The 16901-nt window shown below is 33.4% G+C and overlaps 1 protein-coding gene across 9 annotated transcripts in view; it reads left to right on the top strand.

Annotated features, from left to right (window-relative positions):
- LOC144973251 (85/88 kDa calcium-independent phospholipase A2-like) overlaps window positions 1-14648 on the top strand; it is a 52187-nt gene extending 37539 nt beyond the window's left edge. For all 9 annotated transcript variants that reach the window (XM_078915475.1, XM_078915479.1, XM_078915477.1 and 6 more), the window contains 7 exons: window positions 590-699; window positions 3317-3470; window positions 3964-4114; window positions 4454-4584; window positions 5329-5483; window positions 6154-6321; window positions 9061-14648. In XM_078915475.1, coding sequence (XP_078771601.1) covers window positions 590-699; window positions 3317-3470; window positions 3964-4114; window positions 4454-4584; window positions 5329-5483; window positions 6154-6321; window positions 9061-9297 — 1106 coding nt within the window. In that variant the 3' untranslated portion in view covers window positions 9298-14648. The remainder of the gene's footprint in view (window positions 1-589; window positions 700-3316; window positions 3471-3963; window positions 4115-4453; window positions 4585-5328; window positions 5484-6153; window positions 6322-9060) is intronic.
- Window positions 14649-16901: the final 2253 nt, after the last annotated feature.

The following is a 16901-nucleotide window of genomic DNA, read 5'->3' as shown; positions in this document are numbered from 1 at the left end:
ATTCTTGTTCTGTTTTCTCAAAGACTATTGAAAAAGTAAAAGAAAAGGAAGAAAAAAAATGTATACCATTGCCCTCAATTATATAGTTTAAATGTTTATTGGTTTCTTATTACCATGAACAAGTACATTCTCACCATGAGTTTATATGTGTGTTTACTGTCAACATTACTGAGGTTTTAGGAAACTGTATTTTGTCAATAAAGGGGCTCCCTTGTTTTTATATATCTTCTTCCAGCCACAGGGAATTCCATCTTCATTACCAATAATAATGCAAATGTTGCTGCTTCAAGGTGAAGAAATAAATAAGAAAAATATAATGGCATATAAGATTCTATTTTATTTATGAATAGATATGTCTTCGTAAATTGAAGCTTCTATTCCATTTTATTGTTATTACCAATAAAAGGCTGTCGGAAACCTGTACTAACCTCTGTGTAACTTTATTATCTCTCCTAGATATATTCTTCATTATCTCTATTCCTCTAGTTGTGTTTCATTGTCTTCTTCAACTGTTTTATTTATGTTTAACCATGCGCCTGCATAACTGCCATGTCATTTAGATTTCTCGTGAACAATTTGTTTTTGACAGCTTTGTTTGATGAGCAGATGATGGCCACAAGTGTCCAAAGTTCAATAGCTCATAGTCCTCAGGGTGCAGTACTTGATATGACAGACGCACCAATGTGTGATGGTGACAGGGTATGTCTTTGATGTCAGACAATAATTTATTAAATTTGGTTGTGTAATTTTCTATTTGCTTTTAGAAGGTTATAGGTCAACATAAGTATATTCAGTTCACTAAAATTATGTTTGTCTTTTTGTGTCAATACTAGTAGCGTATGGCTACATCTCCACACTGGAAGTCTTCAGCCAGCCTTTAAATTCGTCACCACAGTTGGGGACAGCCTCGAAACCTCAATCTCGTCACAGGGCAGTGTAAGATTATGCGGTCTGCTGTCTCTGGCATTCCGTGGCAGTGGAGACAGTCCGCTGACTCCCTCAGACCCCATCACATCGATGCATGTTTGCAGCAGTCCTGCCGTGGCCTGTCAGTAGTCGGTTTGAGGCAGCCTTTTGTTTTTGATTGCCATTCCTGAAGCCTGGCATGAATTGTGTCCTTGAAATATTTAAAATCAAAATTATCAAAGATGGGAACTTTTCATGCCATTCAAAGGGCTACCATAAATATCAATCCAGTGACATTATAAAAGATTTATCTTGAACTCAGGGTTAAATGATTATGTTTTAAGCATTCATACTCAAAGAACATGTTTTCAAAATGTTTTTTTTTCCAGCAGAATCAGCCCATCTATAATTGCCATATATACATCTTTCATTGTTTTTTGTCAAAACTAGGTCATTCAATTTCATTTAATGATTGACGATATAATGATCTGCAGGTTTTTGTTAGAAATAGTCTTATTATATAATTCCATAATTTTGCTTTGTGCTTTATCCTGTGATTCAGGATCGAATAATTAGCTTATGCAGCTTTACCTTTAAGGGTACGTGCAGTGGCTATTTTTATCAATTTTAGCACCCAAAACTAAACTTAGAATTATTTAGGTTTTTCAGAAAATTAAATATTCTATTTATACCAATTTTAATGTGAAAAATGGTTAAAATTACTTCATTTTATAGCATATCCGACTGTGGGTAAATTTCAAGCCTAACAAATCGTCCCTTAAAAACAATAGATCATGGAATCCACACCTTCGTGTTGTACTCATTAGAAAGATTAGATTAACGATGGCATGGCTCAGCGGTATGGTCTTTGCTTCATACGTGAAAGGTACCGAGTTTGAATACCCACTGTGTTGTGTGACCTTGAGCAAGTTACCTCGCCCTAGTTCAGTTTGTGGTGCTGCACTGTGGCTGACGTCTGGGTTATTCCAGACTTCCTTTGGAATAGCTCCTAAAGACAAATTTCCCTTATGGAATGAATAAAGGGAATTTTATTTTATTTTTTATTGATTTAAAAGATGATGTGAATTATCAAAATATTTAAGTATTAATATGCTTGAAAATTTTCATATTTGGCTGGTACCACGAATGCAATATTGAATTTCCTGTTTTAGCTTTAACTGCTTTTTGTTTCTCAAATTGTCATATATTTTCACCTATAAAAGTTAACTGGTCCAATAATTTTTAATATACATGAAATTTGGTGAGATTAAGAACAAAGCATTTATCTAAAAAATTACTTCTGTTCTTTTTTTTTTTATATATTGAAAGAAAAATTCATTGTTTTGAATTTTTTGTCCTGAAATTTTTCAGTTTTTATGGGGGGTTATTTCCACCTTTTTGGTGTTCCTATGGAGCATAAAATGAAAACGGAGTCCTTTATCTAAAAAAAGCTTTTATAATTATACTACATTCAAGTACTTATTTTATAGCTGTTAGTCCCATGGATTTGACCCTTTATCCTTTTTATATAAAGTAATTAAGTAAAAAATTAACTTCTTGAACTATTAAGTGAATTTGGTTAGATCATCTTTTATATTAAAATTTTTTTTAAATATATAAAAATTTGCAACCTCATGTCCCCTTAGTAATTGCGATTTTTTAAGGGGTTTTTTGGGGGGTTTTTTTGTTTGTTTTGTTTTGTTTTATTTTGTTGGGTTTTTTATTTTGGCAATTGATAATTTATGATTTCAGAATTTCATTCAGCTGGGTGGGGATCCTGACCTCCCATAGCGGGCAGGGAGGTACATACTGTGTTTTTTATCCCCTTATATCTTATCCAACAAGTTTTCTGTCTTTGTCTTGGAATGAGATTACTTGTTTTTTTCATGGCCCTCGTCGGAGTCCTAGCTGGGAGGGAAACAGTCAAATGCATAGTTATTGTTTTGGGAGATGATATTTTTTTTCCTTGTAAATTATCTCTCTGTTATGTATTATTATATGTTATTTTTAATGTATAATGTAGGCATTTGAGTGTATTCCTCTTTGTTGGATTTTGTACTTGTGTCCGAATGATACTTATAGGTGATCTCAAACTAAATACATTGGTGGTATGCTCTTGGAATCTACATCTGATCCCTATTTGTTCCAAGTTCCCCTATGTCTTACTTTCTCTTGGGTGCTTTATTTGTAATTCTAGAACTTTTTACTATCCCATTTTCTTCCTTTTTTACTGGCGCTGATATAACCTAAATGTGTTGCAAGCGCCGTAAAACCCTTAAAAACAATTTCATTCAGATTAATTCGAAATATGGAATTAACCAGAAAATTATAAGTTAATTGATAATTATTGAGAAGATGCTGAAAATTTAATCAATCTGTTGTTGTTTTTTTGTTTTTTTTTTAATGGCAGGTATTGTGTCTTGATGGTGGAGGCATAAGAGGGTTAGTTTTAATTCAAATCCTGATGGAGATTGAAGCAGCTGTTGGTCGGCCAATCAGAGAGTGTTTTGACTGGATTGGAGGCACAAGTACTGGGGGTATTTTAGCCTTAGGAATTGCAAGGGGTGAGTGTAACAAACTGTCTGTTTGTTTGGTTAATGATAATTTAAGTCTTTGATGTAGCTGTTTCATTTGAAAAAAAAAAAGTGTTATCATTGAAAAGCTAAATAACTAATGATGTAGTATGATACCAGAGGAGTTTAAAGTTGAAATGTTAATGATGAAAAAGTGGCATCACGCTATTTGACTTTATGTAACCCATGATTCATAATAGTAATAATGCACTGCTCACATTTAGTTAACCATTCCCAATAACAACCACGTATTCTGTAATTCCGCATTCACTCCTGAAAATTCCACATTCCAGCCACAAGGGATTATTTTTTTCTTGTCTTCTTGCATGTCATGAACACAAATTTAGTAAAGTTCTTGTGGCAAAGGCTAATATTATATTATTTATTTTCATTCCACTAAAAGTTATATTTATAGAAGTTTTATGGTTATACCGTTATACCTTTATTATTATTATATTTTTTTTTTCCTTTTTACATATTTCAGGTTTTTCTCTGATGTACATGAAAGGTCTTTATGTAAGACTGAAGGATGAAGTGTTCAAGGGAAAACGTCCATATGATCCAAAATTTTTTGAACAAATGCTGAAGAGGGAGTTTGGTGAGGATAGCGTCATGTCGGATATAAAACATCCCAAGTAGGTTTTTAATGATAATGATGAATATTATGAGGATGTTTATAAATTTGGCAATCCATGTCTTTTGAAAGCTATTTCAAATATTGTTTGCTGAGGTAGACAAGCAAAACTTTTGGGGGGTTTTTCATGCATCCTATCAGCTCTGTTATTCGTTATAATCTTGTTTGAGTAAACTTGATCAGAATGATTTTTTCACCCCAAGATTGAAGTGTGTGTGAAAGTATTCGTTATATTTAAGACTCTGTCATCCCAGTCTTTTGTTCTTTTGTTCTAAGTTTATTTCAAATATTTACTCTGTTGATTCCCCAAATATTCTAAACGATTTATATTGCATTTCAGAGTTCTTGTTTCAGCTGTATTAGCTGATAGATTCCCAGCTGAGTTCCATTTTTTTCGTAACTTTGAACAAACATTGCAGCACCCTCGATCATCACCATCAGATATAGAAGAGCCATGTCTAAAACCGAATGGTAAATATGATCCTTTTGCGTCTGTAAAGTTTATTTAATTTCACTTTAAGATTTCACCCATTATCAGATGTACAAGATTGCATTGGGTTTTTTTTTTTTTTTGGTTTTTTTCGGTGATTATAAAATACTGCTGGACTGTCTGTGGAAAGGAAAATAGGTCTTAACTAAACTAGACTTTTTATACAGGTGCTTGTTGTGTTCTCCTCATAAATTATAGACAATTTTCAAACATTTTCTGTTAAAGTATTAAGATATGAATCCCCTGATTTGAGAGATTTTGTACCATAATAAATTGTCCTCCAGCAAGATTAAATTTTATATACGCAATGAACTCAAATTTGTAACAGTGCTGATTCAGGAGGCTGAGGAGAACTTGATTTTTGTTTCTTTTCTTAATAAAGCTGTTTCCCTTTTTTTAATGAGAGACAGTATTTTCATTGCTCTAAAGTACGTCTTGAGCAGGCAGCATTTTCTATTGATTTTGAGCAGAATGTTCAAGTTTATGTTAAGCTCTGGAGGTGTGGCAATAATTACAATCTATTCTTTGTTCTCAGGTAGAAATTAACAAAAATGGCGGCATATTTGTTGAAAAAGAATTTAAAAAATCAGTGAAACGACAACTCTGAGCATTGACTAGTTTTATGGAAAAGTTCGGAACAAAAGCAGTATGAATTGTTTTTTGTTTTTTTAAAAATATTTTTATAAATAATTCAACTATTTATTTTTTAATGTATCTCATCATAGAGCAAAAGATATGGGAGGCAGCCAGATCAAGTGGGGCAGCTCCAACCTACTTCAGAGGTTGGGGCCCTTACGTAGATGGTGGTCTTATTTCCAACAACCCTACTTTAGATGTATTGACGGAGATTCACGAATACAACATGGGTCTCAGATTAATCGTATGTATTCCTTTTAATTTTATTGATGTTTTAATGGGATTGAGTTTGTTTCTAATGTTTTTTTTGTTTGTTTTTATTTTGGTTTTTTTTCTGTTTTTTTGTTGTTTCTTTTTTTTTTGGGGGGGGGGGGGCGGGGGTAAGATTGATTTATCATTAAAACTTCAAAATTTTCAACTTGATATATTTTTGAAGTAGAAAGGGGTTATTTATCTACTTTATAGTAAATAACTCTTGAAACATTGGTATCAAAAGTTGTTTTTATCCATGAAAACCAAATGGGCTTTTTTCTGCATTATGTTATTAATTGGGTTGTCCAAAATTATTCTCAGATGATCCTATATGACAAATCTTAAATAACGAAACTAAGAGAAATTGCATTTTGTGTGAAAAAAATATGAAAGATAATCAAGAAAATCTAATAAATTACTGCTGATGACATCTCTGAAATACACCATCGAAGAGAAGAATGTCTGATGATGACAAATGGGATAAAGGAATTTTTTATCTGAGTCACTATTCTAAGCAGTCTCAGTTTTAAATTATCTTTTTTAAAAAAAATATGTTAAGAGTATTTTCTGAATTGAAATAAGTTAGGCTTTTTCATTGATTTTTAATGAATCCAAAATGCATGAAATGGTATTATATTACTAATTTTGAGTCTTACCATCAGGGTCGTGCCTCGGAAGCTCGCCCCATTGGCTGTGTAATATCCATAGGCTGTGGCAGGATTCCAACGACTCAAGTAGATGGAGCTGATGTATTCATTCCTACAGGAATAACCGATGTGTACAAGGCAGTCACTGGGGCATCTGCACTTGGGAAGATTATCATTGATCAGGTAATGTGTTTTACACTTTAGAAAGTCGAAGGTCTGTCACTTAAATAGGTTTCTTTAGTACCTTTAATATGTTAGCTGTTCAACATACCCACCACCTTTTTCCTAACACCAACTATCAAATGCAGCTACATAAGTCACTGTTTCCTTCATATTAAAAGAAAGTGTCTCCCTCTCTCTCTAACTCTCTCTCTCTCTCTCTCTCTCTCTCTCTCTCTCTCTCTCTCTCTCTCTTATATCATTTATATATATATATATATATATATATATATATATATATATATATATATATATAGAATGGGATATATACAACACTGGGAAAATTCCAGAAGATCTTTGTAACTCTATTTTCATAGCAATACCAAAGAAAGCAGGTGCAGTCAGATGCGAAAATTTTAGAACTATAAGTTTAATCACATCAACAAAATACTGTTGCGTATAATTATCAACAGGCTAAGGAATAAGATTAACCCCGAAATCGCAGATTTCAACCTGACAGAGGGACAAGGAACGCAATATACCTCCTCCGTGTTTTAAGTGAAAGAGCTATATAGGTTCAGACCCCACTATACCTCTGTTTTGTCGACTACAAAAAAGCTTTTGATAGAGTACGCCACGAAGAAATACTAAAACAACTGCACTCCATTGGCGCTGATGAGAAAGACCTCAGACTCATGCAAACATTATACTACACCCAGCAGGTATCTATCAAAATCGGAAACTCTACAGGAAATTCCATTCCTATTAAGAAAGGAGTCCGTCAAGGGTGTGTTGCCTCACCAGATCTGTTTAATCTATACCAAGAAACAATCATGAGGGGCATAACTAATATGGAGGGAATAAAAGTAGGAGGTCACAACATAAATAATATAAGATACGCAGACGATACGGTACTCATTGCAACATCAGAAATCCAACTTCAAAAGATTGTTGACAAAGTGGTAGTAGATAGTGAAGCCAAGGGAATGGAAGTGAATATCACCAAAACGGAATGCATGGTAATACAGAAAAACCCTGAAAACAAAACACCTGCAATATAACGATTCACGGCGAACAACTTACCAACGTAGAAAGTTTTAAATATCTAGGTTCAATAGTGACAACAGATGGAAGATGTAACCGAGACATACGAGCAAGAATAACTCAAGCCAAACAGGCCTTCATGGACCTCGGAAACATTTTGAAAAACAAACAGATGTCGTTCGGGATTAGATTCCGAGTCTTGAAGTGCTACGTGTGGCCAATCTTGTTATACGGATGCGAAAGCTGGACTACAAATGCAGAAACACAAAAGAACATTGAAGCTTTTGAAATGTGGTGTTTGAGAAGGATGCAGAGAACATCGTATACTGCACACAAAACGAACGAAGAAGTGCTAAAACAAACATACCAACAAAGGAAACTAATGCCCTTAATAGCGGATCGACAACTATCCTTTTTCGGACACATAGTAAGGAAAGATAAGAATGAATACCTGGCAAGTTGTGGAAAAATACCTGGTAAACGCGCCCGGGGGAGACAAAGAAAAACACTCATAGACCAACTGAAGGGCTTCACGAACCTAACAATCCAAGAGCTGTTTGAAAAAGCAAGAGACAGGGAGGAATGGAGAGAGATAATTCATGCAGTATCCGAAGCCTGGACCAGGCATGGAACCTAGAAGAAGAAGATATATGGGTAGCTGGATCTGATAGATCTGGTGGACAGTACTTTGCGATAGACTAGCATCCTTTCAAAGGGTAGCAAGCAAATGCAATTGTCCATTTCACGCTATAGAAACTGAGATAAACTCCGACTCCATGGACATATGGATCTGAAGGACGACTTTTTATGTACGAGACAGAAGATCGTGTTGAGGAAGTTCAAATCTTGGTTTTCAAAGCTTTATGAACAATTCTCTTGGTTTGTCACATTGCAAAAAGTGCATGGATATTCATGGGAACTTCATTAGAAAGTAGCTCAAAAGTGACTCTCTATCATAGATGAGTTTCAAGTGGATGAATTAAAAACTGGTTAAGTATGATAAAGTTATGTTGGGTTGTTTTTTTTCAGTTATGCCTCAAAGTTACGATTCAAGTGGAATACAATTTCTTTTCTTTTCTATTTTTTCCTTTCTTTTTTTGTGCCTCCGCAACGGGTGCTTTACAAATTGAGCTCTATCATTATAACTTTTATTATGATTATTGATATTATTATTATTATTATTATTATTATTATTATTATTATTATTATTATTATTATTATTATTATTATTATTATTATTATTATTATTATTACTGTCATCGTCATACGTCTAATATTATTATTTTCAATATTACTATTATTATTATTATTATTATTATTATTATTATTATTATTATTATTATTATTATTATTATTATTACACTCCAGCAAGGTTTCCTCAAACATGGTTTCCCCAAACTCATTTGAGTGTCCCATATTTTTTCCTTATTATTCTTTGTTATTATTATATTCCTATCTCGAACTAAATTTTACATTAATAATAATAATAATAATAGTAATAATAATCATTATTATTATTATTGTTATTATTATTATTATTATTATTATTATTATTATTATTATTATTATTATATTATTATTATTATTATTATATTATTATTATTATATTTTTTTTTTTTTTTTACTTTATGTTATATTATATTATTATACTTGTGCTATACTTTACACCTTATTCATCATAGTCCTAAACTCCTTTTTAATGATATACCATCTGTTCAGGCAACAGTTTCAGAGGGGAGGCCGGTAGACCGGGCAAGGGCTTGGTGTAGCATGATGAACACCCCATTTTACAGATTCTCCCCTCTCCTATCTGAAGACATCAGCCTGGACTGCCACGAGGAACAGTCGCTGATCAAGATGATCTGGGAGACTCATTGTTACATGGTTGCCAATAGACACAGGCTGCAGGAGCTTACTTCCCTACTTCAGAGACGGTTGGGAGATTTTCAGACTTGATGTAATGTAACATTTTTACATCAATGGGGTCAATTTGAAAACGGACATTTTCTGTGCTTTATTAAATATTATTTATTCAATATCCTTTTCATTTTTTTTCCCACAAATGAAAACAGAGTTCAGAATCAAATTTGCATGGATTAGTCATGATGCATTTTAATGATGGTGATAATAATTAACATCTCATCATCTTTAAAGAATAAGTGAATGTCTGAAGGGTTTTTTATTTTTTTTTTTTGTTTTTTTTTTTAATGAAAATGATCGTATACTCAATGAGAAATGTACATAGGTTAGAAATTTGCTTGGCTTTTGCAGAGATAGTAAGATGAACTCCTAGAACTTCTTCTGATAGATTAATTCTGATGAATGAAACAGCAAATATTTATTACCATAATACCTCTTGTATGAGTTTAAATCCATTTTTTAAAAAACAATACAAGGCAATATGGGATTACATTTGTTTTGCAAATTAATTATCTATCATCTTATAGTGTAAATAACCAGGAGGCTTAAATGAGGAGTCAATGTACCCATTTTTCATACAAAGCTCTTATCATTTTTATTTACCGCTGATGTACACTTTACAATTCTTGGCAGCTTCCTAATATTAGCTCTATGTTTCTATGTCACCAAATTTTCGAATCAGTGGTGACTTGGTCATTTTGCTCAGCTCATTCATTAATTTTGTGAAACATTTGAATTAAAGTTCATGATATGCAATTTGGAAAAGGCATTGTATCCCGTCACTGCAAATCTTGCATCAAATCAATTGAACAATAAGGATTTCAATAATATAAGTTATCCATTTGTCCTTAGGTTCATTTGAATGTGAAAAACAAATTGAAATATTCATGGTCGTTAATTTCGACTATTATTTATTGTTGATTGGAGAAAAAAAAAACGCTATTGGTTTTTGCCAATGGCTGATGGAATTTTTAATTGAGGTGAATGCTGTGGAGTATCAATTGTTTGATGTGATGGCAAATGTTTAATCATGAATGTTTACTTTTGACTGTTTTGTGAGATGATTGTATTTGTGTGTTTTCTCTGAGGTGTCGGCCATTTAATTGTATTAAAAGGTTTGTAACAATGGCACAGCACTAACCATGTTCATATTCTATGATATTTGTTACTGGGAAAGTGAAAAGTTCATATCTTGTCGCTTTCATTGTCAATTTGTTTTTATATCTCTAGTCTTTTTTTTTCCTTTGAATTTGGATTTATTAAAAAATAATAATATAAGTTGTATAGATATAATTTTGTCACTGTTCCAATTGTTGTACCTGACTCTTGATCATTTCATGCTGTTAATAATAATACTACTCAGTCATCATTCATTATTTTTTAAAGTCAAGAATCAAAGTCAACTTATGCAAGAAAGAAAGTCGAGATATACTACTCATAGAGTTTTATTTGATTGATTAAATGAATGAGTAAAAGAACGTATTCTGCACTGTGACACTCATTGTTTAACTAAAAAAACAAACAAAAGAAAACATCTGATGTGCATTACTGCTTTTTTGTGATATTGTGTATTACCTTAAACTATTGTTTATATGTACGGATTGTTATGATACAAGTTTTAATTGTCTTGTCTTAAAAAGTACAAAAAGAACAAACTTTCTCAGTTTACCATTTAATGGATTAAACGAAAGCTACATTCCTTTTGCAAATTCATGTGATATTTTTTTTAATGTATGTTGAATTTGTATTATTTTCATTTGTTTGTTTGATGAATGCTATATTTATTTTCCTTGTGAATTGGTCATTGCCTTGACATCAAACTTCCGTGTGGCTTTCTGTCTTTGCTAAGTTTTGTCCTGGTCTTGTCTCGGACCCTATTCCCAGATGAAAGGATTTCTGTGACGATGTATTATGCTCTTATTTTTTTTTCATATGGAGAATTTTTTTTTTTACTGCATATCACATATTTTTCAATGTGTATGGTGTAAAGAATGTAAAATGTTTGAGATTTTGTTGGGATTCAATCAAGACGCATATTTATATGGCTCATTAAAGTCCATTTAACTCAAATTTAATAAAAGTTTTCTCAGTTTAGTTCATCAAAACTGTGAAACCGTCCTTGGATGCAGGGAAAGATTACTAACACAATGTAGGACATATTTTGGGAATTCTGTCCTTGTTCCTCAAATGTGTGTTCGATGAATGTGTGTTGCACTGTAATAATTAGAGGAATATGATATATTGAGTTGACGTTGTGTCTGTTAGTTTCTCTCATAACCAAATAAATGAATCATTTATTGCCTATGTATAGATAGTGACCACCTTGCTTTCATTCATCGGACAAAGGGAACATGTGTACATTCTTCTTATCTAGTTTGTCTAACGTGAATTTTTTCTAATATACATTATGTAGGTAAAAGAACTGTTGCTGACAGTTAAATTGATTTTCCTCTTAAGAGCTTTATAGAGATGAATGATTATTCTTACAAACAAATAAGCCATAATGGTCTTCCAAATAAAACCATTTGTCAAACCATGCATGATTTATAAAGCAATGATAATCAATTAAATTCAATCGATATACACCTTTTTATTGACAACTGCATTTGCTATTTTTACTCTCATTCCTGGTGGTAGGATTTTTAAATGAGTCTGATCTTGTTGTTTATTTTTATATGCTATTAAGTATGTATACCTTTGCCTGAAATGAAATTATGACCGTTTCCTGGTTGTTGCTCAGATCCTTGAAGGTTTTTTTGATTTATGCATATAAATTTTGGTGGTCGCTGTCATTTTAAAAAAAATTCTGCATTGTAAATAATCTATCTTTGCCATATATATATACATATTGTAAATAGTTGAGATAATAACTTTTTTTTTCAAGAGTATCCATTTCAACGAGGATCCAGTATCTGCATTTTGTCAAACTTCTCAACATTTCCGTTTTTGGCGGAGATGCCTCTATCTGGTTGGAACTTTTGAGAGTCGCAAGTTTTGCATCAGGAAATATTGCTTTTTCTCATCTGCCATACTCTCATTTTGGCCTTTAAAAAGTTTCACTTCATATATCAATAGTTAAATTGAGTCCTAATTTGTCCAAAAAAAAAAAGTCTTAAAGCTAAGATTTCTTTCTAGGGCTAAAGACAGGAAATGTATATTTGATATTTCATAATCAATGAATATGCACGAGAGAAAACAACTTTTTTTTTCTTGATGTCCTGATCAGAATGCAATGTTGGCCAAGTGATTGACAATGCATGAATGAATAAGTAATGTTGACATTTTTGAATCAAATAGATTTCTATGGGGTTTTTTTCTTTTCTTGTTTATTTTATTTGACAGTTCTTTGTGTATGATATGCACATTACTATATGTCTTTCAACAACAGTCACAAAAAAAGAGAAAAATATAAACCAATACATGCAGCTGTTACTGCATGATTGAGCCCAAAGTTTGTTTGTGTTTATTGAACTCATAATCTTAAAATCAAAAGCGCATTTTATCTTAAATAAATTGGTAACTGGAGATGTTTTCAGGATTTTCGTTTCTAAGTAAATGAATGTAAATTGATTATTACACCCATCATCCTTATACTCTATAAGTAAGAAATAGGGCAGTAATTAAAAGAATAAGTTGGGGAAAATGCTGGGTGGTAAATTGGTATGGAATCGAATATAAAGCAGCCTTTAAGAAACTAGAAATGAAATCATAAACCTGATAACTTATCTGCTAATTAAATCACAAGTTAATTGGTAAATTCCGATTGAATTTTCTTTTTTACTTTCCACTAAAAGTCGTTCATTTCACTTTTAAAATATATTCTTAAAATTATTTTTTATCTAGAGTATCCTAATGGTAATTGTTACCATAAATGAGCATAACATCACCCTCCTCCCCCCCCCCCCCCCCCCCCCAATATCAAACAATATGCCTGGCTCAAAACCTGTCTTGAGTCAACATTAACTACAATAATACAATCTGTGAAGTCGTAACCCAATGTAGCATTCTTCCAAAATCTCTTAAGAGTGGAAGAGTAAAAAAAAATTAATTGATTATTAAGATATTTCAATTTACTGTATTCTTATGATAATAATCACTAGCTTCTTGGCTAGAATTGGCCGAGGAGTGACAGGATTTTAAAAGGATTGCATTAGAATCATAACAATATTATGACCGTAGCAATTTAATGGTGAGACTGAATTTATTTTAAATCAAAAATACTCTTATCATTCATCCCGTTGTAGTGACAAAACTTATTGTTTTCTTCAAAAGTACAATAGAGTGCAACTTGTATACAGGACATCGAAATAAAATTTAAACACAATTTTTACTTGATCATTACATATCCACGAATTCACCATATTCATTGCTTCACAGTGCTTCGTTTCTTCCCTCTAGGCTGTATAAAGTCATAAAGTTCAAATGATTTGCTTTGACACAATTTGGTACCACAACCAGTTTGACTTTAAGAAGATTGTATGCACAGAAAAACGTGTTCATTGAACATTTTCTTGGAATGTATAATTCTATGTTAGCAGCTCATTGAAATGGGAAATTATTTGTAAAGTGCCCAACCCAAAGACCCAATGCTGGAGCCAGAATTTAGTCACCCATTTGGTCTCTGACCACGCTTTGTTACCAGATAACACACTGTGCCACTAATCGTACCACTGGTGCAACGGTTGTCAGCTTTTTGTTGAATATGGGGTCTTATAAGTAACTTGTTTTTGAAGAAAAAAAAAATAGATTTTTTTCTGTTTGTTGGATATGTGTCCATTGTATCTGTTACTACTATAACAGCAATGCACTTCAGGTTTCATTGAAAACAATAAGATGTGATTGCAAGTTAAAAAGTAAAATGCTTGTTAAGAGTAATCCGAGGCAACTGCACTTTCAATCTAAAAATATGACTGACCCAAGTATTGATATGATTTTTTCACAGAAAGGAGAAAAGTAATTACTTTATGGGCAAATATACATTTCCAGAGTTTCATTTTAACATTTTCTTGTCGATGCCATTATAAACAAACTGACTGTCTTCCCTTGCTTTTCGGCATTTCTTTTTTTTTTAATGTTTTGTTTCTAATAATTTTTATTTACATAACCTTGTCATGAACAAATGTGATACTGGTTTTTGAGGACGAGTTAGTCAGCGAAGTGATGGATTTATCTTTCATAATTGGTCATTTGTCGTTTTGTTTTCATTACAATTTTAATTTTGATTACAAGAATGATTCTAGTCATTCTGTGATATTCTTATAGAGGATTTGTCTATAAAAGCATTTTTTCAAAATTATTGTTATCATATAGTGGCTTTAATGATTTTCAAGTTTAGACTTATCTTCCATTTTCAGGCCATTACATTAATAAATAGATATTCTTGCTTACGTCATGCTTGTTCTTTTGTTTCCACTGGCAAATATATAGTATGTATTTTATCAGGAAAACAAAAAAGGTTGACCTCTCATGGTGGGCAGGAGGTCACTTGCCTTGTCTTCTATCCCCCAATATCTATTTTCCTAGTTGCTTTTTGTCTTTGTCTTAGAGTGCGGATTACTTGGTTTGACCCGCTGGGTGGGGATCCTGACCTCCCATAGCGGGCAGGGAGGTACATACTGTGTCTTCTATCCCCCTATATCTTTTCCAACATGCTTTCTGTCTTTGTATTGGAATGAGATTACTTGGTTTTGTCCTGGTCCTGGCCAGATGCCCTGGCTGAGAGGGAAACAGTCGAATGTATAGATAGTATGCAGATGACGTCACTCAGGCCTTTGTTATTGTTTTTGCCATCCGCGTTTGTGAGTTGTTCTCACTAAACTGTATTAACCATACTATAAAAGTTCATGGTTACACAGAGTTTGTGTGTTGGTCCGTTATACTTCCGGATGGCAATGTTGTGAACTCCTTGGCCAACCGCATTCTATCTATAGTTAGTTTTGGGAGATGATATTTTTTTCATTGTAAATCATCTCTCTGTTATGCACTGTATTATGCTTTCTTTATATTATATATGATTTGTAAAACATTTGAGTGTGTTCCTCTTAGCGGGGACCTGTGCTTGTGTCTGGATGAGACTTTTAGTGATCTCAAACCAAGTACTTTGATAGAGTGCTTTTGGAATCTACACCTGTTTCTTATTTGAACCAATTCCCCTTTGTCTTCCCTTTTCTTGGATGCTTTATTGTAATTCTAGAACTTTTTACTATCCCATTTTCTTCCTTTTTACTGGCGCTGATATGACCTTAATGTGTTGCAAGCGCCGTAAAACCCTTAAAAAACCAAAGCAAAACAAAATATTTGTTATTTTGAATTTATAATGTAAGCATTTGAGTGTATTCCTCTTTGTTGGATTTTGTGCTTGTGTCCAGATGAGACTTATAGGTGGTCTCAAACTAAGTACTTTGACAATGTGCTCTTGGAATCTACATCTGATCCCTACTTGTTCCCAGTTCCCCTGTCTTACGTTTTCTTGGGTTCTTTATTTGTAATTCTAGAACTTTTTACTATCGCATTTTCTTCCTTTTTACTGGCGCTGATATAACCTAAATGTGTTACAAGCGCCCTAAAACCTTAAAAACAACAAAACTGGTTTGCCCCGGACCTTGGCTGGGAGGAATCAGTCATACAATTTTGGGAGAAGATATTTTTTCCTTGTAAATCATCTCTCTGCTATGTACTGTTACATGTTTTGTTTTGAATGTATAATGATTTGTAAACATTTGAGTGTGTTCCTCTTAATCTTGTGCTTGTGTCTGGATGTGACTTGGGGACTGGTTGGGGTTCCCGACCTCCCATAGCGGGCATGAGGTACTTGCTATGACTTATCCCCCTGTATCTGTTTTCCAATTGCTTTCTGTCTTTATTTTGGAATGAGATTACTTAGTTTTGTCCTGACTCTGGCCGGGGACCTTGGCTGGGAGGGAATGTATAGTTATAGTTTTGGGAGATGATATTTATTTTCCTTGTAAATTATCTCTCTGTTATGTACTATATATTTTTTTTTTTTAACATATGATTTGTAAACATTTGAGTTTATTCCTCTTAGTGGGATCTTGTGCTGGTGTCTGGTTGAGACTTTTAGGTGATCTCAATCTAAGTTCACTGATTGTGTGCTCTTGGAATCTACACCTGTTTCCTAACTGAGCCAATTGCCCTTTGCCTTATCCTTTGTCGGGTGCTTTAATTGTAATTCTAGAACTTTTTTCTATCCCATTTTCTTCCTCTTTACTGGCGCTGAAATGACCTAAACGTGTTGTAAGCGCCGTAAAACCCTTTAAAACTCATTATGCGCATCAGAGGGGTATCCCCATTCCCTCTCTCTTTGATCTTACTCAGCCAGTTTCTCGTAATCGTTTCCCTCCGGACATCGGGGGGCTGGACTGCTGCCATTATCGGACCCCATTCTCTAGGAGTTGTTGCTAGCATTCCTGACACTATGTGCATCGACTTGCGAAGTTTTACATCCACCTTCTCAACGTTTCTGCTTCTACCCCACACTGGAGCGCAATACTCCGCGGTGGAATAGCATAGTGCCAGGGCAGACGTTCTCAGGAGCGCTTGGCTAGCGCCCCAAGTCGATCCCGCCAACTTCCTCAGAAGACTGTTCCACTTCTCTATCTTCCGGGCAACTCCTTCGAGAT

Source organism: Berghia stephanieae, chromosome 5, assembly GCF_034508935.2.
Source record: "Berghia stephanieae isolate SIO BIC M18660-M18661 chromosome 5, UCSD_Bste_1.3, whole genome shotgun sequence".
In the NCBI taxonomy this organism is placed as follows: Eukaryota; Metazoa; Mollusca; class Gastropoda; order Nudibranchia; family Aeolidiidae; genus Berghia; species Berghia stephanieae.
Note: the sequence above shows the minus strand (reverse complement) of the source record. Positions and strands in the feature narration are given on the sequence as shown.